The sequence below is a fragment of the Pan paniscus genome, chromosome 2 (genome assembly GCF_029289425.2).
Source record: "Pan paniscus chromosome 2, NHGRI_mPanPan1-v2.0_pri, whole genome shotgun sequence".
NCBI lineage: Eukaryota > Metazoa > Chordata > Mammalia > Primates > Hominidae > Pan > Pan paniscus.
This window is the reverse complement of record NC_085926.1, coordinates 123,998,544-124,022,590: the sequence shown is the minus strand read 5'-3', so window position 1 is coordinate 124,022,590 and position 24,047 is coordinate 123,998,544. Positions and strand designations below refer to the sequence as shown.

General features: G+C 46.9%; 1 protein-coding gene across 9 annotated transcripts in view; it reads left to right on the top strand.

Moving 5' to 3' along the window:
• The window catches only part of SLC41A3 (solute carrier family 41 member 3), a 77,725-nt gene that overhangs the window by 5,442 nt on the left and 48,236 nt on the right, over positions 1 to 24,047 (top strand). For 3 of the 9 annotated variants that reach the window (XM_003815229.5, XM_008968176.5, XM_034957254.3), the window contains exon 2: positions 10,550 to 10,849. The exons of 2 other annotated variants lie outside the window; for them this stretch is intronic. In XM_003815229.5, coding sequence (XP_003815277.1) covers positions 10,577 to 10,849 — 273 coding nt within the window. In that variant the 5' untranslated portion in view covers positions 10,550 to 10,576. Of the gene's footprint in view, positions 1 to 10,549; positions 10,850 to 11,210; positions 11,312 to 21,293; positions 22,359 to 24,047 lie in introns of those variants that run through there. 4 more of the 9 variants (XM_034957258.1, XM_034957257.1, XM_003815230.5 and 1 more) reach the window with 3 other exon arrangements.

The following is a 24,047-nucleotide window of genomic DNA, read 5'->3' as shown; positions in this document are numbered from 1 at the left end:
GAGGAGGAGGGGAATGAAGTGAGAGATAGCTTGAGGTCAAGGCTGGGTTTATAGAGTCAGATCCTAGAGCAAGTTTCTGTTCTCATCAGATGATCCCACAGAGGTAGAGGGGAGAAACTGAGGAGGCAGGAGAGAGGGGTTCCTTGTAGGTGCGACCCCTTGAGAGGACCCTGGTAGGGTCCCAGGCCTAGGGGAGACACTGGCCTTTCTGGTACTCTTTTAATTCTCTGTTTCCTCTTCTGCGTAAAGTGATCGTTAATAGTCTAGCCTTCCCACAGTCCCGTAAGGATTAAAGGAGGTAAAGGCATACTGCATAGGTCATCGGTAGCTGTGTCTGTTATTTTTTGAAAAGATTAGGGATCTGGCATTGCAGGGACCCCATGATCCCCACCCTGTTCTGCCAAGCATCCTTCCTCCTCATGGTTCTGGGGCTTCCACCCAGAGAAGCAGAGTGGGGCCTGGAGAGCCGGCCGATAGCTCAGCTCTGTGTGGTACGGGTTCCTCCCAGTGTGGGCAGGGTCCAAGTCCTCCTCCTCTCCTTTCTTCTCCACTAGCTGTCTCTCCATGATCTCCAGGCTTCCAGTGTGAGCCTGGCTCAGTTTTACCAGCATTGCTACAGAGGATGTGATAGGAATTTAAAGAAAATGGCTGGTCTGGCCTGAGGGGTCAGGCTGGAAGGTTGAGGACGAGAAGGTCATGAGGAAGGTGGAATGGGTTCTGCTGTTAGGACCTTAGGGATGCAGCAGTGGCCTTGCCTAGCCAGGAGAGTGGCCATTCCTGCCTGTGGGAGTGGGGTGGAGAGTTGGAGGGGCCTGGTGTGGTGAGAGGGAGGCATTTTCTGCCCCTGGCATTGGGCCCCTGCAGGTCCTTCAGGGAGGTGGGAGGCAGGTGGGAGTAGGCAGTTCCCATCTCTGTTTATTGCCTCTTGGAGCCACACCGGTGCCGCCTGGGCCCAGGTTCTCTGGGCTGGATGACGGGCACCGTTCCTGCCACCGAGGGTGCTGCCAACTCGAGATGCCTCCCTGTGCCCTGTCCCCACTGCACATCACAGTCGCCCAGGCCGGCGGCTCCTTTGCTAACTCATCACCTGCTCCATTCAGGCCCCTGAGAAGGAAGCACGGAGGAGGCAAGAGGCGCCATGACTCTCCGCTTCTCCCTGCTGCAAGGCACAGTGTGGGGCACACATCCCTGTTCAGTTCTTCCGTCAGCTCCTCCTGAATCCATAAATTCCTTGGGAAAATGTTTTACCAGCAGTTGGGAGGCATAAGCCTACCACCTCATTCCTTACCTGAAACTGTGATTGACAAGCAAGGATGACAAGCAGGCATGTAGACATTTTACTGAACACGGGCCAGAGATGTATACTTTCTATCAAATAAAATCCAGGATCTAGAACATGGATTAAAAAAAACAGTGAGTGTGTGGGCCTGTGTCTATGTGGGTAAACATTGGAAGGATATACACTAGACTTGCACTGATTATTTTGGAATAGTGAAATTGTCAGTGATTTTTAAAGTGTTATTTTATTTATTTATTTATTTATTTTTGAGACAGAGTCTCACTCTGTCCCCTAGGCTGGAGTGCAGTGGTGCGATTTCAGCTCACTGCAGCTTCCGCCTCCCAGGTTCAAGTGATTCTCCTGCGTCAGCCTCCTGAGTAACTGGGACTACAGGTGTGCATCACCACACCTGGCTAATTTTTTGTATTTTTTGATAGAGATGAAGTCTCACCATGTTGGCCAAGCTGGTCTCAAACTCCTAGCCTCAAGTGATCCACCTGCCTCTAGCTCCCAAAGTGCTGGTATTACAGGCATGAGCATCGTGCCCAGCCTCGTTATATTATTTTGTATTGTCTAAATTATATTTTTTATTAACACATGTCACTTTTGTAATTAGAAAAATAATCCAGTTATTTTCATTTTGGAAAGGAAAGGAGGCTGAGGTGGTTTATTGATTGTAGAATAGATGAAGAGATTGTGGGGCAGTCATACAGTTCAGTTTTCTACAGCAATAAAATAGATTCGGCAGCATGGCTGAATCTCAGAAATCTAATGTCAACTGAAAGAAACTGGACATGAAAAGAATCCGTGGAGTGTTACTTTGTTGATCTAAATCGCAAAGTAGGCCAAACTCAGCTGTAACACTTAGGGCTGCACACATTGTAAAACTAAAGAAAATATAAAACAGATCGAGGAATGGTCATCCCCAGAGTGAGGCTAGTATCACCTCGGGTGGGGAGGAATGAGTTGTTATCAGAGAGGGGCTCAGAGTGGAGAGGCTGGTCATGCTTTGCTTCTTGAACTTAGTGGGAGTATAAGTGTGCTTGCTTTAATATCTCATAAATGATTCATAATTTTTTTATTGTGATATAAAGTTCATACCATAAAATTCACCCCTTTTAAATGTACAGTTCAGTAGAACAGAAAACTTATATTCACACAAAGACTTGCACATGAATAGTCATAGGAGTATTATTTATAATAGCCCCAAAGTGGAAATAACCCAAATGTCTGTCACTCATTAGTGGGTAAGCAAAATATGATATGTCCATGTAATTGAATATTACCCAGCTGTAAAAAGGAATGAAGTACTGATTCATGTAACAACATGGATGAAGCTTGACAACATTATGTTAGGTGGTATCTTACTGTGGTTTTGATTTGCATTTTTCTAACAATGAAGCTGAGCATCTTTTAATGTTAAGTGAAACCATTGTTTCATGTGCTTATTGGCCATTGTACGTCTTTGGACAAATGTCTGTTTAATTCCTTTGTCATTTAAATTGTCTTTATTGTTGAATTGTAAGTATTCTTTATATATTTGGGATACTAAACCCTCATTAGATATAATGATTGGCAAATACTTGCACATTTTGCGGATCGTCTTTACTTTCTTGAGAGTGTTCTTTGAAACACAACTTTCAAATTTTGATGAAATCCAATTTGTCAGTTTTTTCTTTGGTTGCTTGTACTTCAGATATCACATCTAAGAAACTGTTGCCTAATCCAAAGTCCCTGGGATTTACACCTGTATTTCATTCTAAGTGTTTTAGGTAGTTTTAGCTCTTATGTTTAACTCTTTAAGCCATTTTGAGTTAGTTTTTGTATGTGGTTTGAGGTAGGGGTTCAAATTCATTCTTTTGCATGTGAATATTCAGTTGTCCCAGCACCGTTTATTGAAGAGACTACTCTTTCCCCATCCAATGGTTTTTATACCTTTGTCAGAAATCCATTGGCCATAGATGCATGAATTTATTTATAGACTCTCAGTTCTGTTCTGTTAATCTATATTTCTATTCTTTGCCAATACCAAGTTTTACAATAAGTTTTGAAATTAGGAAGTCTGTGTTCTCCAACTTCATTCTTTTTTTTCAGGATTTTCTGTTCCCTTGCATTTCCATTTGCATTTTAGAATCAGCTTGTCATTTTCTCCAGAAAGAAAGAAAGAAGGAAGGGAGGGAGGGAGGGAGGGAGAAAGAAAAAAAAAAGACCACTGGAATTTGAATAGGGATTGTATTAAACCTGGAGATCAATGTTTTATAGTTTTCAGGGTACAAGTTTTGGACTTCTTTTGTTAAATTTGTTCTGAAGTTTTCTTCATTTCTTGCATTTCTATTGCAAATGCAATTGTTTTATTTATTTACTTTTAGATTATTCATTATTAGTGTATAAAAATAAAACTGGCCAGATACAGTGGCTCACAGCTGTAATCCCAGCACTTTGGGAGGCTGAGGCAGGAGGATCAGTTGAGCCCAGGAATTTGAGACCAGCCTGGGCAACATAGCAAGACCTCATTTCTACAAAAAATAAAAAACTATAGCCGAGCATGATAGCATATACCTGCAGTCCCAGCTGCTCAGGAGGCTGAGGTGGGAGGATCACCTGAGCTCAGGAGTTTGAGACCAGCCTGGGCAACATAGCAAGACCCTGTCTACAAAAAATAAAATAGTAGCTGAGCATGGTGGAATATACCTGTAGTCCCAGCTACGCAGGAAGCTGAGGTGGGAGGATTACTTGAGCCTAGGAAGTTGAGGGTGCAGTGAGCTATGATCGTGCCACTGCACTCCTGCCTAGGTGACAGAGTGAGAGCCTGTCTCAAAACAACAACAACAACAAAAACAAAAACAACCAAACAACCCAAAAACCCAAACAACAACAAAACAAAAAAACTGACTTTCGTGTATTGACCTGCGTCCTCCAGTCCTACACCTTGCTGAACTTGTTTACTGGCTGTAATAGTTTGTGTGTATGTGGATCCCTTATGATTTTTTTACGTGTAAGATTATGTCGTCTGTAAACAGGGATAATTTTACTTCTTCCTTTTCAAGCTGGATACGTCTCATTTCTTTTCCTTGCTGAACTGTGCTGGCTAGAACCTCAGGTACAGTGTTTAATAGAATTGGCAAAAACAGGGATTCTTGTCTTGTTCCTAATCTTAGTGGGAAAACTTTCAGACTCTCGCTAAGTTTGTTAGCTTTGGGTTTCTCACAGATGCCCTTAATCAGGATGAGAACATTCCCTTCTATTCCTCTTATCATTATCAAATATCCTTCTTTGTCTGTGGTAAGAATTCTTGTCTTAATGTCTAGGAATAGAAGGGAATGTCCTCATCCTGACTAAGGGCATCTATGAGAAACCCAAAGCTAACTTTTTAAAGTGTTTTTATCGTGAAAGAGTGTTAGTTGTTGCCAAATGCTTTTTCTGTGTCTGTTGAACTATGTTTTCTCCCCATTATTCTATTAATTTGGTGTATTACATTGATTTTCATATATTGAACCAACTTTGCATTCCTGAAATAAATCCCACTTGGTTATATTGTAAAAGTCTTTGTATGTACTAGTGGCTTGAGTTTATTAGTATTCTGCTGAGGATTTTGTGTCTGTATTCATAACACACATTGGTCTGTAGCTTTCTTGGGTTGTCTTTACACTGGTCTCATACAAGCGGTTGGGAAGTGTTCCCTTCTCCAATTTGTTGTTGAGAGTTTATGAAGGATTCGTGTTATTTTTTTTTAAATGCTTGGTAGACTTCTCTAGTGAAGCCATCTGGTGTTAAGCTTTTCTTTGTGGGAAGTTTTTTGATTACTAATTCAATCTCTTTATCTGTAGATCTATTAATATTTTTTATTTCTTCATGAGTCAGTATTACTAGTTTGTGTTTCTAGGAATTTGTACATTTCATCTAGGTTTTCTAATTTTTTTAGCTTTATTTATTTTTTAACGTTTAGGTTCAGGGGTACATGTGCAGGTTTGTTATAAATTAGGTATCATGGGGGTTTGGTGTACAGATGATTTTGTCACCCAGGTAATAAACATAGTACCCAATAGGTAGTTTTTTGGATTTTGTTTGTTTGTTTTTGTTTTTTTTTCTGAGACAGGGTCTCGTTCTGCCACCCAGGCTGGAGTGCAGTGGTGCAATCTCGGCTCACTGCAACCTCCGCCTCCCACGCTCAAGCGCCACCTGCCTCAGCCTCCTGAGTAGCTGGGACTACAGATACACTCCACCATGACTGGCTAATTTTTGTATTTTTTGTAGAGGGTTTCACCATCTTGCCTAAGCTGGTCTTCAACTCCTGAGCTCAAGCAATCTGCTTGCCTCGGCCTCCCAAAGTGCTGGGATTACAGGCATGAGCCACTGCATCTGGCCAGATAGGTAGTTTTTTTGATCCTCTTTCTCCTCTCACCCTCTGTTCTCAAGTAGGCCCTGGTGTCTGTTGTTCCCTTCTTTATATGCATGTGTACCCAATGTTTGGCTCTCACTTATAAGTGAAACATGGTATTGGGTTTCTGTTTCTGCATTAGGTTGTTTAGGATTATGGCCTCCAGTTCCATCCATGTTGCTGCAGATGACATGATCTTGTTTTTTCATGGCTGCATAGTGTTCCATGGGCATATGTACTACATATTCTTTATTCAGTCTTCTGTTGACAGGCATTAGGCTGATTTTGTGTCTTTGCTATTGTGAATAGTGCTGCGATGAACATACCTGTGCGTGTGTCTTTATGGTAGAATGATGTATATTTCTTTGGGTATACACCCAATAATGGGATTGCTGGGTTGAATGGTACTTCTGTTTTAAGTTCTTTGAGAAATCACCTCCACTGCTTTCCACAATGGCTGAACTAATTTACATTCCCACAAGCAGTGTATAAGCATTCCCTTTTGTCTACAACCTCACCAGCATCTGTTATTTTTTGACTTTTTAATAATAGCCATTCTGACTGGTGGCTTTTCCAATTTGTTGGCTTACAGTTAATCATATATTCTCTTATAGTTATGTTTAGTTTTGGTTGTAATGTTTCCTCTTTCATTCCTAATTTAACTGTTTGAGTCTTCTGTCTTTTTTTCTTCATCAGTCTACATAAAGGATTGTCAGTTTTGTCAATCTCTTCAAGGACCCAACTTTTGGTTTTGCTGGCCTTTTTTTTTTTTTTTTTTTTACAATTCTCTTTCATTTATTACCAGTCTTATCTATATTAATTCCTGCCTTCTACTTTTTTGGGTTTAGTTTGCTCCTCTTTATCTTAAGGTGGAAAATTGATTTATTAATTTGTTCATTTCTTTTTAAAGAAATTGATAGTTATAGCTATAAACTTCCCTCTAAGCACTGCATTAACACATGCCATGATTTTTTGGCATGTTGTATTTTCATTTTCATTCATCTCAAAGAAATTTCTAATTTATCTTGTGATTTTTGTCTTTGACCCATTACTTATTTAAGAGTATGGGCTGGGGCATGGTGGCTCATGCCTGTAATCCTAGCACTTTGGGAGGCCGAGGTGAGCAGATCACTTGAGCTCAGGAGTTTGAGACCAGCCTGAGCAACACAGTGATATCCCATCTCTACAAAACTTTAAAAAATAATTTAGCTGGGCATGGTGGCACACACCTGTAGTCCCAGCTACTTGGGGGGCTGAGAAGGGAGGATTACATGAGCCCCAGAGGTCTAAGCTGCAGTGAGCTGTGATCATGCCATTGCACTCCAGCCTGGGTGCCAGAATAAGACCCTATCTCAAAAAAAAAAAAAAGTTGTTTAATTTCCGCATATTTATAAATTTCCTAAATGTCCTTCTGTTATTGATTTCTAATTTTATTTTGTTGTGGTTGGAAAACATATTTTGTATGATTTCAGTCTTAAATTATTGAAGTTATTTTTCCTAAGATAGATCAAGCCTGCAAAATGTTCCATGTGCACTTGATAAGATTGAGTATTCTGCTATTGTTGCGCGGAGTGTTTTGTATAGATGTGTTTGATCTAATTGGTTTATAATGTTGTTGAAGTTCTCTTTCTTTTGTTGAAATTCTGTCAAATTGTATTATCAATTGTTGGAAGTGAGGTATGTCCAACTATTATTATTGAATTGTCTTTTTCTTCCTTCAGTTCTGCCACTTTTATGTATTTGGGGGCTTTGTTGTTAGGCATATGTACGTTTGTAATTGTTATAGCTTCTTGATAGATTGACCCTTTTATCATTATCAAATATCCTTCTTTGTCTGTAGTAAGAATTCTTGTTTTTATGTCTGTTTTGCCTGATATTATTAATAGTATTAAAGCCACTCCAGTTATCTTTTGGTTATTGTTTGCATGGTATATTTATTTAAATCCTTTTACTTCCAACCTATCCATTTATACTTAATGTAATAATTGATAAGATGGGATTTATGTCTGCCATTTTGCTATTTGTTTTCTGACTGTCTAATGTCTTTTTTCCCTGTTTCCCCATTACTGCATTGTTTTGTACTAAGTAGATCTTTCCTAGTGTATCACTTTTATTCACTTGTTATTTCTTTTATATTTTTTTTTCTTAGCAGTTGCCCTGAGGATTACAATCAGCACCTTGGTTTATAATAATCTTGTTTGGATCAATAACAACTTAATTCCAACTTGATTTATGTGGTTGTCTTTAAATTGGATAAGAGTAAAAAGAGTTACTAACAAAAATGTGTTTATACTTAAAAAAAAAATCTGTCTAGGTGGTTACCTTTGCCGATGCTCTTCCTTCCTCTGTGTGGATTCTAGCTAGTGTCTAGGATCCTAATTCGGCCTTAAAGACTCCCTTTCGTGTTTCCTTTAGGGCAGGTGTGCTGGGGATGAATGCTCTGTGTCTGTTTATCTGAAAATCTCTTAATTTCTCCTTTACTTTGAAAAGATAATTTTGCTAGTTAAGAATTCTTAGGTGACAGCTTTTGTTCTTTGAGCACTTTGATGCCATCCTGTTGCCTTCTGGCTTCTATTTCTGATGAAAAATGAGCTGTTAATCTTATAGAGCAGTGGTCCCCAACCTTTTTGCCACCAGAGACTGGTTTTGTTGAAGACAATTTTTCGATGGACTGGGGCGGAGGGGAGGCACTGGTTTGGGGATGAAACTGTTCCACCTCTTCATTAGGCGTTAGATTCTCATAAGGAGCACACAACCTAGATCCCCTGCGTGCGCAGTTCACAATACGGTTTGAGCTCCTATGAGGATCTGATGCTGCCGCTGATCTGACAGGAGAGGGAACCTGATCAGGCAGTGATGCTCGCCTGGAGCCGCTCACCTTCTGCTTTGTGGCCCAGTTCCCAACAGGGCTTGGGGACCCCTGCTCTAAAGGATCCCTTGTACATCATGAGTTGCTGCTCTCTTCCTGCTTCTAAGATTCTTGGCAGGTCTTGGTGTGCTCTCTCGGAGTTTACTCTACTTGGAATTCGTGGAGCTCTATGGATGTGGAAATTAATGTTTTATGAAATCAGGAAACTTTTTGCCCATTTTTCAAGTATCTTTCTGCCTTCCCCCTTTTCAACATTTATATTGTTATGCTTGATATTCTTCCATAGTTCTCGGAGGTCCTGTTTCTTTTTCTTTATTCTTTTTCATTTCCGTTCTTCATACTGAATAATCACTCTTGATTTATCTTTCAGTTCAGCAATTCTTTATATTCTCCCTGCTCAGATCAGCCATTTGCTCTTCTAGGGAATTTTACATTCCAGCTCTTATACTTTAGAACTCGTGAATTTCTATTTGGTTATTTTTAAAAATAATTTTCATCTCTGTATTGATACTCTGTATTCAAGTAGACATCATTCTGAAACTTTTCTTTGCTTCTTCCGGTACAGTTTCTTAAGTTCTTGGAACATATTTAAAACAGCCAATTCAAAGTTTTAGCCTCCTTCAGGGACAATTTCTATTAATTTTTTTTTAATGGGCCATACTTTCTTATTTCTTGGCATGTCTCATTTTTGTTGTTGAAAACTAGACCTTTAACAGTATATAACGTGACAGGTGTGGAAATGAGATTCCCCCCTTCCCAGGATTTACTGTTGCTGATTGTTGTTGTTTGCATAGTGATTTTTCTGGACCAATCCTGCAAACATCCTCCATTCTCTGTTGTATGTGGCCACGGCAGTCTCTGCCCAGTGCCAGCTGATGACCGGTTACAGATTTCCTTGAACTCCGTGCCTGGAACTCCATGCAGGGAATGAGTGTGCCTCCTGGTCTTTACCCAGTGGCTCTGTGTGCACACTGGGTACATCCAGTCCGGTGCTCACCAGAGCCTCCCCAGCCTTTACCTGCTGCTTGTGCAAAGTGTCCAGGAGGTACAAACTTGGGGCCTTCCTAGGAATTTCCTGAGTGTGTTCCTAGCCATGGGTGTGGCACTATCCATTGGTGGCCTATTAGGTTGGTGCGAAAGTAATTGCAGTTTTTGCTGTCAAAAGTAATAGCAAAAAACTGCAATTACTTTCGCACCAACCTAATAGATTCCCAGAGTGTGCGGGAATTTTTCGAAACCCCTGTTGACATCCCCTTCCTCAGCTTTTCCTTTTAAGTGTTTTCATTAGTCTGTTGGTCACCCCAGCTGGTAGCCACTGTGCCTATAATTGTTTTCTACTAACTTCTCCCAGGGCAAAAGGTTTTGCACCAGGTGAACTCCAAGTGGGGTTAAATACAGACAGCCCTCCAAGTGGGGTCTTCCAGGGATCTCCAGATGGGTCAAAAAATAATTCTTTGGGCATGGGGACTTGTAAGAACTCCAGCCTTGTCATGCCCTTCAGGCTGCTGGCTCTCACTGCAGTTGCAGGCTGTCAATTTTCAAGGCTAGGGCAGAGCTGGAGAGGGTAGTGGGACCAGGCATGTTAGAATGTCACCAGCATCTTGAATGTTACAAAGTGATCTTTCTTGCTGAGAGTCAGCAATTTTTCTTGAATGGGTATTCCTGGATGCCTTGAGCCTTTGGTATCAGTAAGAGTTCTGAAAAAGATGATTTTGACAGTTTTTGCTGGTTTTTTTTTAAATTGCTTTTATAGGAGAGAGAATTTTCAGAGGCCCTTTTTTGCTGACTTTAGCCCATATATGTTTGTGCTTTTCTGTATGTTTTGTGCTCACACATGTGCATATTAAACAACAAACTATTGTAAATTGGGGTGCAGGAGGCTGGTGGAGCAGGTGCTGAGTAAGGGCTGTGGGTTGGATGGGACCATGCCGGCCTGGGGCTGGACAGGTGCCTGAGGCTCCTTGGGTGTTAGCGCCATGGGAATCAGGAACTTGGCCCTACAACTTTGTGTCTCCCACTGTAGGGCTGCCAGGCGCCCAGCTGTGCCCAGATGGATGGGACAGAGACCCGGCAGCGGAGGCTGGACAGCTGTGGCAAGCCAGGGGAGCTGGGGCTTCCTCACCCCCTCAGCACAGGAGGACTCCCTGTAGCCTCAGAAGATGGAGCTCTCAGGGCCCCTGAGAGCCAAAGCGTGACCCCCAAGCCACTGGAGACTGAGCCTAGCAGGGAGACCGCCTGGTCCATAGGCCTTCAGGTGACCATGCCCTTCATGTTTGCAGGCCTGGGACTGTCCTGGGCCGGCATGCTTTTGGACTATTTCCAGGTAAGGGGGAACTAAATGGGGACAGGGAGCGGGGCACTGCCGAACATCACCTATAGAGTAGGCAGCTGCATGTAAGGTTGAGCTTAAAGGTTGTCGGGCAGTCCTCTCGAAAAGCCATTTTTTTTTTCCTATATACTGGGCAAGATTCTTTTAGTCTCTGGTGACAGAGACTAAATTTAACCCAAGTTAATCTTCAGTAGACAATTTATTAGCCCATATGATTGATGTAGACCAAAACTTACTTAATCATTTCCCTTCTGATGTACTTTGAAGTTTAACAACTGTGTCAGTCAACTACTGCTGCCATAACAAAGTCCCACACACTGGAGTGCTTCAACAACAGACATTTATTTTCACACAGTTCTAGAGGCTGGAAGTCCAAGATCAAGGTGTTGGCAGCATTGGTTTCTCCTGTGGCCTCTCCTTGGCTCGCAGACGGCTGCCTTTTCTCCGTGTCTTCAGGTGATCTTTCCTCTGCATGTCTCTGTCCTAATCCCTCTTCCTAAGAGGACACCCATCAGATTGGATTAGGGCCCACCCTAATGACCTCATTTTAATTTAATTACCTCTTAAAGGCTGTGTCTCTAATTATAGTCTCATTCTGAGGTACTGGGTATTAGGACTTCAACATACGAATTTTTGCAGGGACATAATTTAGCCTATAACCACTTAAAAAACAAATGCTGCAGTGAATCATCTTGACATAAATCATTGTATACATCTCTGAATAAATTGGTAGGATAACTTGTTGCAAGTAGAATTGCTGGGTAAAGAGCATGTGCTTTTGTGGCTTTGATGGAGATCACCAAATCATCTGCTTAGTGGTGCGGTGGCGGGGGGGGGGGGCGGGGTCCGACCCACAGACCCTGACCCAGCGACAGATGAGACATGTACATTGACATAGATATTTTGCCTGTCAATCCAGCTAAGGGGCTGTGCTCTGAGTCTGCAGCATCGCCCCATAAGCCGGCGAAATTCATACTTATTTAGTACAGATTAAATGACAAAGGCTTTGAGTCAACACACCTGTGGGTAATTAATTTGGTTGCCCTCCACCAGAGAGAGCAGTCCTACAGATGATCAAAGGTTTGTCTTAGGACCGCATGAGTAAACAAGCTATTTAGATAAACTCCCCCACATTCCCTTGTTATTTGCTCTTCTGCTATCAACTCAAGGTAAAGAGGATTAGGCTGCCTTCAGCTAAATCTTTTACTGAAGCTATGCAACACCCCGGCCTTCCAAGAAGGTTTGTGACTATTTCCTATAACTATCTTTATAATTTTTCCCACTACCCTGACTGAACTCCCGCATAGTGGTAGGATGTTGTACTTCCTCCAGTACCACAGGGAAATGCTTGTTCCCAACACTCATCAACACAGGTTTTTTCAACCTTTTTGATCTTTAGTAATCTGCCAGCTGGAAATTGCATTTCATTGTATTAATTTAATTTCTCTTGATGCCTAACAAGTTATACCAAAACTCACGCGTTATATTAAGCATGTATGTATCCCAATAAAACACACATGGTTCATGTGATAGCATGTATTATCTCGTGGTTACTGTGGGTAAAGAATCCAGGTGAAGTTTAGCTGGCTTTTCTGCTTCATGGTCTCTCCTGAGGCTGTGGCACTAGCCCAGCTCACTTAGAGGGTGACATTCCTGGTGGATACTGGACTGCGAGCCTCAGTTCCTCACTGCTGTTGCCCAGAGGCCCCCTCAGGTCCTCTCCATGTGGACATCTCCATCATGGTGCCTGCCTCATCAGGGTACAGTCCAAGATGGAAAAATAGTCTGCTGGCAAGACAGACATCACTGTCCTCTGTAAACTAGTCATAGAAGCGGCATGGCCTTGCTTCTGTTGGTGAGAATCAGGTCACCAGGTTGAGCCACATTTCAGGGGAAGCAATTGGCTAAAAGCATCAGTACCAGGAGGCAGGGTCGGGGGCCTTCCTCCAGGGCTGCTGCCTGCTGTGGTCATTATGGTGTGATCTGTGCTTCTTCTTATGAGTGAGACAGGTTGAGGTCTTGATATTTCTATTTATATTCTTTGCTCATTTTTCTATGGGGTGTTTTTCTGTTTTCTTATTGATACCTAGGGGCTCTGTATATATTAAGGAAATTGATCATTTCATTGTGATATGGATTATAAATGTTTCCTTTTTTTTCCATTTATCTTTTGACTTTGCTTTTGGTGGCTTTTTGCTATGCATTCATTTTTTAAAATGCAGTCTCAGTCATCTTTCTTCTAAGGCTCTGAGCCTATGCCTTCCTTAGAAACAGAAGCTGCTTTTTATACAGGTGCCCATCTGCCCATGTGCGTGCACAGGGCAGCACATATTAGAGACTAGGGATGTGTTCCCATGAAGAAGAAAAACTCTCTGCTACAAGTCTGCTTTCTTTTCATTGCATATATGAGAGGTTCAAAGTGGGTGTACACAGCTGTCGTGCTGGTCTGCATCGGTTTGTTGGCTGGTTAGTGTTCAGTTCAGTGCAAACATTTCAAAACTGGAAGCTTTTCATTACAGTGCTTATATTCAGCTCCTCTTTAAAACTCAGAAGATTTGGCAACATGTGGTTTTTGTATCAGTTTTATATCGCTGTGTTCCACATTACCACAAATTTAACAGCTTAAAACAGCACGCATTGATTAGCTCATAGTTCTGTAAGGCAGAGGGCAGGCATGGTATGGCTGGGATCCCTGCTCAGGGTCTCAACAGCTGAAATCCACGTGCTGGCCAGGATGCATTCTCTTCATGAGGCTCTGGGGGAACATCCACTTCTAAGCATAGTCCTGTCTTCAGAACTCACCTCCTGGTGCTGGGTTCCTCCCTGAGGTTGAAGGACTGCAGTTCCATTTCCTTGCTGGCTATCAGCCAGGGGCTGCACTTCACTTCTCGAGGCCACTCCTACGTCTTGCCTTGTGGCCCTTCCATCTTCAAAGGCAGCAGTGGAGAAACTTCCCTTGGGTGAAATCCCTCTCTGACTTCAGGAAGCACCTGCTCCCTTTAAAGGGTTTACCTGATGACGCCAAGCTCCTCCAAGTTAATCTTTCTGAAATTCCACCAGGACTCCTCACTGGAATGCGTGGAGCAGGCAGGAATGGCAGCAGTCTCCAGAAACTGATCCAGTCCTGGGCTCTGTGGGTGGACTGGGATGAGCATTGTGTGCATGTGCCGGGAAGAACGGGGGTCTCCAGGCAAGCTATGGCCTTACAGAGACACCGAGCGGTCTAGAAAGGCCAGGAGGGCAAGAGGGCTGGCTGGAAGGGCGTTCCATGTGGGCAGAGAGAGAAGACTGGGGGTGCGGGAGGAGGTGAGAGCAGCCTGTTTTAATTGCCTCCTCTTTACTCTGCTGGTGAGGATGGGGAGTCCTGCCCTAGGGTTATGGGGATGGTGGACACTCAACACCTGGCTCTGGACAGGTGAGGACCACGGCAATTTGTTAGTCCTCATACCAGTCACCCAGGCAGGAGGATGCTGCACACCTTGCAGGGCCACTGGGGAGCAGAGTGAGTCAGCAGGGGATGTGGGGGGCAAGATTTGTCATAACAAGAGAGTGGGAAACCTGCCCTCCATTCCTGACTATATGCGTAATTCCACAGGGTGGCAGAAACTGAAGCGTGCTCCTCGGGGATGTGGAGGGACAGTTCCTGCCCTGAGATAAGGAGGCTCTTGGGCTGGGAACCTCATCCACAGGAGCAGAGTCAGGAGAGGAACGCGCCGCTCACATTATCTTGCTTTCTCCAGGTGTTGAGGCAGCACTTCGTAGTTTTAGGCCTTACCCCACCATTGACCCCTTGATGCCTCGATGCCAGCTTAAGTCTTGGTGGTGACTGAGACTTCCAGGGAATAGAAGTGCCTCTCCAGGAAGCAGCACAGACCCTTGGCCAGGAGGGAGAGTACCATGTGGTGCCCTTGTCCAGGAAGGGCAACAGAGGGATTTGGTGGCCTGGGTATGGGGAGTGTGTGTCCCCGCGGTGGGGGGGTTGGATCTGGCTTAATCAGTGCCTGTGACAGTGGTGACACCCAGTGGAGGTCACTTTGCCACCTGTCACTTCATCGGAGTTGAAGTGAGGGGCCCATGTGCCTCCTGCTAACCCTGGCTGCCTGTGGCCCACCCAGGAAGTAGAGGCTCCACTGGGTGCTTCCTGCAGAGCTGGTGCTCTATATTTCAAGAAGGAAATGAGGGCCTTGGCCACCGTCGGCCATGTCTGAACTTTAGAGAGGATCAGGAGTGACTGGCTGAGGCCTTGTGTGTGGCTGTAGTATATGTGTAGGCATTTGTTACCCTGTTTTATGTTTTGTGTGTCAGTGAGGCAGGAAATTCCCAGAGCTCTCTACCCCCAAGTGGGGCATCTTTGAGGCTCTGGGCCAAGAGCCTGTGCCCAGGTGCAGAGGGAGCCGCCAGCAGGCCAGGGCGCCTGTGCTGTTGATTGCCTGATGCTTGGCCACTGCGCTGACCCTTAGAGGTTTGCTCTTTATCAGGGACTTCCTGGTTAAGATGGGATGCAGCAGCCTTCCCCTGAGCTCCCTTGCATATTACACGGCAGCACCCACCGTGAAGCCTGTAGCTCCCACCGTGAATGGCCAGCCCATCCCAAGGGGCCCAGGGAGGGGTGACTCCTCTGGCACCATGGCGTCTGGCAAAGGACTGAGGACAGGGGAGACCACCCCTCCTGCAGGTGGCATATGCCAGAGAGCCCAGGTTTGGCTCCATTCTATTTTTAAGGAGACCTCAGTAGCTGTACTGAGCTTGGGGGTGCCACATGTGAAGGCATAATGGGCAGTGGGAATGGAGGGTCACAGGCACAGCGTCTGTGAGAACCTATGCTTCCAGGAGAGCCCAGCATGTGTCCAGCAGCTACTCCTCTGATGGTGCACAGTGCAGGGTGGAGGAGAGCATTTCCCTGGATCCGCAGCCCCTAGACAACTTACGGCCATCAGCCTGTAGACTCCAGGGCTTGAGGGGAGGTTGCTAATGCCCCTCTCTTCCATGAAGGCGTTTCTGGGGGCACTAATAAGAGTGACTGCTGATATTAACTTGGGCAGATCCTAGAACCTTTTGTTGGAGTGGCCTGTTTGAGTTGGCTTGCTTTGCAGATGACAGCATAAATGGGCGTAAGTAAAATTTGTAGATGAGAAATATGTTGCTTCCAAAACCCAAAAAGGACTAAAAGATATTGGAGACTTGTATTAATGTTGTGGATGCTGAGAAGGTTAATACTTCTTTTGTTGCAGTGTTGGGGACGGCTCTCAGTTTACCAAGTAATTTTCAGGCATTTAACCAAGGTGCCAGGCCTCGCACCACATGTGGGGTGATGGCCCCCTCTCTTGTTGTGAGTGCCTTTGTGAGTTACTTGTATGCCCTTAACGAGTGTGTCAAAAGAGCCTCTGCGGAGGAGGGCATCATCACTGTAATGTAACTGTGCTCCTGAGAAAGGCAGATGCAGGGGAGACCTTGGCCGCATGACTGTGTGTGATGGCAGAGCTGCGGAGGTCCCCGTGGGGAGCCTGGAAAAGGTATCTAGTGTCCCTTTAGAGGTGAAGGCCAACTGTGTCTGAGAGGCTGGTGAAATAGGCACTGAACAGAATGTATTAGCCAAGTCTATAGCAGCAAAGTACCAGTTGATTTGGATGGAGTCAGTTATTTCAATAATATTCGGTATTGGATGTGGGGGTCTGAATGGACAGGGTCATGCCATTAAGGTGGTGGTAATCCACCAGGAGGCACCCTTTTGTTCTCTCCAGGTTTAGGAATGAGCCATATTGGCCTGTGTAAAGGAGAAGCAGGAGGATTGACATACCCTGTTTAAGTGTCACATAATAAGTTTCCCTCCTTGAAGGTCCTGTTGTAATTTGCATTGGGTAGTATTAACTGTTTTAATGGTGAGCAGGGGAGGGTCTGTGGAGTCTCATCTTGTCAAGCCAATTTGTAAGTCAGACCAGGTGGCAGGAGTGCCAGGGAGCACCCACCATCCTCACACCAGCCTGTAGTCAGTTAACAGTGGTTCTCGTCATGGGGGCGAAAATAACCCTTTAGGGTGGGAGGAGATGGCAGAGCCCAAGAGAGACAGCAGAGGTTCAAGCCAGCAATTGGCAGTTGCATCCCAACTGGCTGTGTGGGCTTGTTAGCAAGCAAAGAACAGGCAGGGAGAGCTGGCCAGGTGTCCTCAGTCACGGTGGGCCCATCTGTTTGTGAGCCAGTTGTTATGGTCACCTCCTCTTCACCTCATCAGTGAGGGAGGGGGTCTCACCCTTGGGTTAAGGGTATGGTGGACCCTTGACACCCAGCCCTGGACAGGTGAGGGCCACAGCAGTTCGTTCATTCATTCATTCATTCACTCGTTCAGGCCGCATATACTGTGTACCTGTGCCAGGCAGACACCCCTGCCCTCATGCCGCTCACACAGCAGGTTCTGGGGTCAACGTTGATAGCAATGAGGGCTGTGTGCTCCAGCAAGTGGTGGGAGCGGCCCTGCGGAGGGAGGCCAAGAAGATTCCCCTTCCCCAGGAGGAGGTGTTGCAGGGGAGGCAAGAGAGGCTGCTTGGAGACAGTGTGGGAGCAGGCCAGCCTGGCAGGGGGTGGACAAGTCTTTCATCTTCACCTGTGGGTGGGTTCTGCCAGTCGAGATCAGAAGCAGAAAATAAAGAAGAACCTTAACAGTTATTTAAAATTTAATTGGCCTGATCTGTGAGACCTGAACAAGATGGGGGAAGAATTCATGCCTGTAAGAATGACCATCTGGCCCAGAACCTGCCGAGGGTCAAGGTGACCCTGAGAAATGAATTGGATGCTGCGTTGGAAACTGCTCCTGGTAAACAAGCAGTTCCCACTGCAGTGTCAGAAATGTACTCCAGAGCCCCTGCCCACACTCTGTGGACCCTCCCCTAAAAACACACCCCAGTAAGAACGAGGTGGTGGGCAGAGATCAGTGGTCCTCAACGTTCTGATCCTGTGGTCTTTGTGGGGCCTGGGCGGCCTGTTGCAGAAGCTCCTCAGGTGGTCCTGGTGCCCCTGATGGGTGAGCACCACTGATCTTGTGCCACTTGCTCATGCTGTGGGCTGTGGGGTGGGCTGGAGGCCCAGAGAAGGTCACACAGAAACCGCCGGACCCGGCTTCCACCTGCTGCTCCGTGCAGCTGGAATCTAGTTCAAGCTCTTTGAGATTCTTCTGCTGTGCTACTGAGCTATTTTTAAAACCACACTTTTGATTTTCTGGATTATAACCCAGTGAGCTGTGTTGACATGTTTTCTTCTCAGGTTTTCACAGGAAAGTCATTTTTCTTATACAATTACATTATTTGCTTTTGATAGTTTTTTATTTATAAAAGCAAATAGTCACAATTGTCAGAATAGACAGAAAATTATAAAGATTACTTATGAACCCACCACCCAAAGGCAACTACTGTTAACATTTTGGTATATATCCTTCTGAACGTTTCACTGTGCGTGCACGTGTGTGTGTGTGTGTGTGTGTGTGTGTGTGTGTGTGTATGTGTGTATCCTTCTCACTTTTTTTTTGAGACAGAGTTTCGCTCTTGTTTTCCAGGCTGGAGTGCAATGGCATTATCTCGGCTCACGGCAACCTCCGCCTCCCAGGTTCAAGTGATTCTGGTGCCTCAGCCTCCCGAGTAGCTGGGATTACAGGCATGCCCCACCACGCCCAGCTAATTTTTGTATTATTAGTAGAGACGGGGTTTCTCCATACTGGTCAGGCTGGTCTCGAACTCCCGACCTCAGGTGATCTGCCCGCCTCAGCCTCCCAAAGTGCTGGGATTACAGGCATGAGCCACCGCACCCGGTCTCTCACTCAATTTTTAAACAGATTTGAGAAACATTTTTGTAATGATTTGTAACTTACTTGGTCAGACACCTCTTTCTATATGAGAGTCTGCAAATGGTTGTTTATTTCTGCGTCTCCTGTGCTGATGAGGGTGGTTCCAGGATTCACTGTGTATGATTATACGTTGTGTGATGATGTTTGACCACGTCCCAAACTATGATGACACTGTGAGAGGTGCTGACACCTGAAGGAAGTGATCACCTGTTTGGGGGCTGCTCAGCTGTATGCCTTGGGAATGTGCATCCCACAACAGGCCTTGAGCAGCCAGGGAAACTAGGCCAGCCTTAAAGACAGAGGACTCTGTCTTTAACCAGGTGATGCCTTTAAACCAGTAACCTTCTGCAACACTTCTCTCAGAATCAGGCCATTTCTCTCTGCCTCCTGCCGGTTCAATCTCCTGTTTGAACAAACTGATCCTAACCATGGATGACGGGCAGTGATGGGGTTGGCAGGCAGCCCAGAAGCTGAGGGTCTCGGCCTGCCTTTGACAGTAACTTGCTGTGTGATCTTGGGAAACTGTTCATTTTCTTCATTTGCAAAACAGAATGCTATAGTTCCTGTGAACATCCCAGGGCTGTTGTGAAAATGATAGAATGTGAGAGAGCTCTGAGAAATACAGAGTGCTGCACAAGGGAACAAATGGGCATTCCTTCATCCAATTGCAGTGACTGAGTGTTACGGGCATTCCTTCATTCATTTGCAGTGACTGTTTGCGTGTGGCCGAGTCTGCTCTGTGCCCTTGTTATGCCCTGGGTTTGCTTCAGAGCACTTATCACAGATCATCATTTCTTTCTTTCTTTCTTTTTTTGACTGATAACCTGTGTTTGTTCTGCTCGCAGTGTACCCTGGCATTTAGGGCGGAGGCTGGCAATTACTAGGCCCTAAGTACTGATCTGTGGAATGGAGCCATGGAGAATCCCCAAGATTGCAGCAGTGAGAAGGGCTCTGTTCTCAGGAGGGGTGCGTGCTAGGGAGGGAGAGCAGATACACCTGCATTTTATGCTTCTGTTATGCAAAAGTGGGACCCGTCTTCAGGAAGGTTCAGAGAGTACGTTGGGAATTCTGGGGAAAGAGCTGTTAGGCTCTGGCTGAGAGGAGGTGCCTCAGCTGGCCACAAGGCCTGGCAGACGTTTGGCCTGGGTGATGTGTTGGCCTGCAGCAGAGGGGAGGAGCCTGGGCATGGCCCCCGTGAGGGTCATGAGAAGTTCCCTCTGCAGCTGCAGCATATGACCATGTACTTGCAAGAAGGAGGCTCACGTGGATGTGTCTTTCCAGATTGCAAGGGGTCCGGATGCTCCTTTCTCAGGCAGTGTGTTGACCACACACTGTGAGCAAGGGCCATCCTCACAGTGCACTTGTGGGTTGTGCCTGTGAAGAGCACACACTGGTTTTGTGAGGAGACAGATTAGAGGGACAAAGGGCCATGGTGAAGGCAGTGTCTGTGGGCGGGAGTGGGGGACAGCCGTGGGAGAGGTGTGGGGACAGGCAGAGTGGATGTGGGACTGAGATGGTAGGGGCTCAGAGTGAGGCTTGCATTTCTGGCTGCACCTTTCCTTGAGGCAGGCCACTTGGGAGAGGCAGGCTTGGAAGTGGCAGTCCTGAGAGACTGGTGGAGTGAGACACATGCTCATCCCTACCAGAGCCTGGGTATATGATCTGAAAGCTCAGAGGAGAGGTCTGGGCTGTGAGAGGTTTGGGAGTTGCTACATCTGAAATAGCGAGATCACGGATGAGGAAGAGATTCCCCAAATGCAGTTAACTACGGCTATATAACGAAGGACACCAAAGCTTAGCAGTTTGTTTAAAGCCAATTATTGTTTGATGCGGAATCTACAGGTTGGGCAGGGCCCGGTGAGAAGAACCGCCTGCTCTGCGTGCATGGTGGCTGTTGGGCCAGCCCAAGACAGCCCACTCATGTGCAAGGCTGGGCTGTGAGCAGGACCCTGGCATACGGCCTCTACGTGTGACCATGTGGTCTTCCTCACAGCAGAGTGGCTGGGAGCATGAGCAGCCCAAGAGATAGGACATAGAAGTTGTCAGTTTCTTAAGATCCACGCCCAGAAACTGACTACGACAGCGTCTCTTCCACTTTGTTCTCTCGGTTAAGCTGTGGGGACAGAGGGAAGAGGGGGTCAGAAACTCTAGCTCTCAGTGGGAATTGTGCTGGAGTTTAGGGCCAGTTATGCATTGCTCCTATGAGGGGCTTAAAAATATCTGTTGAATGAATGAGTAAATGAAGGGTGTGCACAAAGACGCAGTGCAAGAAATATTGGGGGCACGAGGGGAACAGGTGCTGGAGAAATTCGTCTGGAGTTCGGTTGCAGGGACAGCCTTGGGGAGGCCGGTAGGATCCACACTGGGGAGGGCAGTGGACTCCAGGCTGGGGTCTGCACTTAAGCCTGGGATAGTCCGACGGAAGAACTAGGTAACGTGCCCACTAGGGTGACAGTTTAGGGATGGGAGTGGAAGTGAGGCCTAGACCCGACCGCAGTGCTGGGTTCAGCTGGTGTGAGTCTGACCCCCACCTTCGGGCTTCTGCCTGCCCCAGCCTGCCCTCAGGCCTGAACATTCTGTTCCTGGTGCCTGTGGAATGCGCAGAGGACACACCCAACAACAGAACCCCAGGAGTCAGAGGTGGCTTCCCAGCCCCTTCTCCTTCTCTGTGTGAGGAGGGTCAGCAGGGCCAGTCTGACCTTTGTAGCTGAAGAAAGCAAGGCCACTTTGGAAACATGTTTATGAGTCTTCCAGGCCATGGAGGGAGAACAGGCCTGCGTTTTTTTCTGTGAACACAGCTTCCTGTGGCCATGAACCCCCTGGCTGGACACAACTTGAGATGACCCAGGGCGTGGCTTCCTGCTTGGGGACCCATAGACTGCTTGACCTTGAGGAATAAAACTCGAGGTCTGTAGAGCTGGCCTGAGGAGGCAGTCCCTCTGTGCTGATCTCTCCCCAGGCCCTCCTCTGCCAGGAGGGGAACAGCCCAGGACACTTGTACAGGGCGAGGTGGCAGCAGACCTCCGTGTGGGCACTCACCAAGGCCAGGCACCACGTGGGCTCCAGCTCTGTCCAGCCCAAGCCAGTATGGACCAGCCTGCTGGGCTGCTGATTGCTGTCAAGGCCGGTGCAGAGGGACCATGAGCCTCCATGGCAGACTGGCAGAGGGAGGTCCCGGCGGACACACAGCCACTGTCTGAGGAGAGCCTGACCTTCAGGGAGGGACAGCAGGGCCTGGCAGAGTCTCTGTAATGAGGCCCTGAGTCACACTGGCCTTTGTTCCTCACTCATCTGTGCTGGCCCTCAGCCAAGGGGCTGTTGGGGAACTCTCTGCAGGCACAGGGCACCTGGTGACTGGGAAGCTTCTGTTTGTGTGGACTTCTTGGGAACAGCGTCCTGGTGTGGGCCAGGAGGAGAGGACTGGAGCACCCCAGGCTCTGACTTCGTGCTCCTGGGATCGTGGTGCATTACCTGGCCATGGTGGTCACCCAGCTGAATCTGGAGTTTTGCTTTCAGGGCAAGAAGCTGCGAGGCTTCAGCTGTGAGCTTACCCGGTCCCCACATGGGGTCTTGCCTGAATCTTTCTTCACCATCATGTGCCAGGTCGTGGTGCCCATTCTGCTGTCCGGCTTGTGCATGATGACGGCCGGCCTGGTGATGAACACCGTTCAAGTGCGTACTGGGTGTTTGGGGGATCAGGGGTGGGAGACACACAGACTGGGTCTCCTGGCACCACAGACAGGGCAGGCTGGAGCCATGAGGGGCCTCTACAGTGGGAGGGCAGCCCTCAACCTGCCCTTGCTGCTTGGGCGTCCCGGGTGTCAGCGAGGCTGGCAGGAGGGACCTCCAACGCTGAGACCTCAGCATTAGAGATTCGCAGAATGATGGAGGTTTGTCAGAACCTTAGCCTGCATGTGCCTCCTCAGCCCAAGGAGCTCAAACCGCCTTCCTCCCAGTGTATGTGGGCTGAGGAGGCAGAGTCTGCCACTCACCAGTGGAGGGGATTTTTAGTCACACTGTTCTGCCTTGATTTCCCCATCTGTAAAATGGGGATAATGAAAGCCCTCATCTCACAGAATTGTGAGGACCAGATGACTGAGTCTGTGTGCTGTGGTCCCTGTGGGGTGGGGGCATGGCCGCTGTGGGGAGAGCTGCAGTGTGCCCAGCCTGCAGCATCCTGGTGTGGCCCCTGGTAAAAAAGGACAAGGTTTGCAGCCCTGGGGGTGCAGGTGGGAGGGCCATGGCGGTCTCCCTGCAGTGGAGGCGTGTGCTGAGGGAGATTTGCTTATCACAGTCTGTTTCTCCCCTAGCATGGTTTGGGCAGCGTATTGGAATCATTGAGAGGTTTGTGCTATCTGTCAACTGAAACATTTCGTAGAGTCAGTTTAGAAAAATTGGAAAATACACCCAAGCAATGGAGGAAGGCTGTCCCCTCATCTCTATCACCGCTGCTGTGGACCTTTCAAGACAATTTTCTATGTACATATAAACATATACATATATGGTTTATAGTATGCAGTTTTGCTTTTTGTTTTTTTGAGACAGAGTCTTGCCCTGTCGCCCAGGCTGGAATGCAATGGCGTGATCTCGACTCACTGCAACCTCCGCCTCCTGGGTTCAAATGATTCTCCTGCCTCAGCTCCCAAGTAGCTGGGATTACAGGTGCCCGCCACCAGGCCCAGCTAAATTTTTTGTATTTTTAGTAGAGACGGGGTTTCACCATGTTGGCCAGGCTGGTCTCGAACTCCTGACCTCATGATCCACCCACCTCAGCCTCCCAAAGTGCTGGGATTACAGGTGTGAGCCACCGTGCTTGGCCTGCAGTTTTGCTTTTTAATCTGTAAATATAAATTTAAAATTTCAACCCACGAGGACACCCCAAATAGCATTTCATGTTCCCGAGTGTACGCAGCACCTCCTTCCTAATGGCCACTCAGAGTCTTTCTGTGCCCCTGGGTCCAAGTTGGAGAGGGGCAGTCTGTACCCACCAGGCCACCCAGCCTCCTAATGTGAGCTCACGATGCCTCCCAGGTGGCTTCTGCTTGCTCGTCTCAGTTGATGGGACACTCATCCCCTTTTGGGGCTGGGGTGGCCTTTTGCATCCTGGCCAGCCCCCAATTAGAAAGCCTGTGCTTCTGTGGGCTTGCAACCTGAATACCCACTTGTTCCCCCAATAGCCTCATCCTAGAGCTGTGCTGAGAGCTTGTCGCTCCTTCCCTGAGACCACCCTGCTGATGCTGGGGAGAGAGACGATTAGGCGTTCTGGAGGGCTGGGCAGGGAGTGGAGGCCACAAGGAGGTGTTTGCCTGTGAAGGAAGAGGGAGCAGTCATTCTTCCTAGGGGTCAGGGGATCTGCAGAGG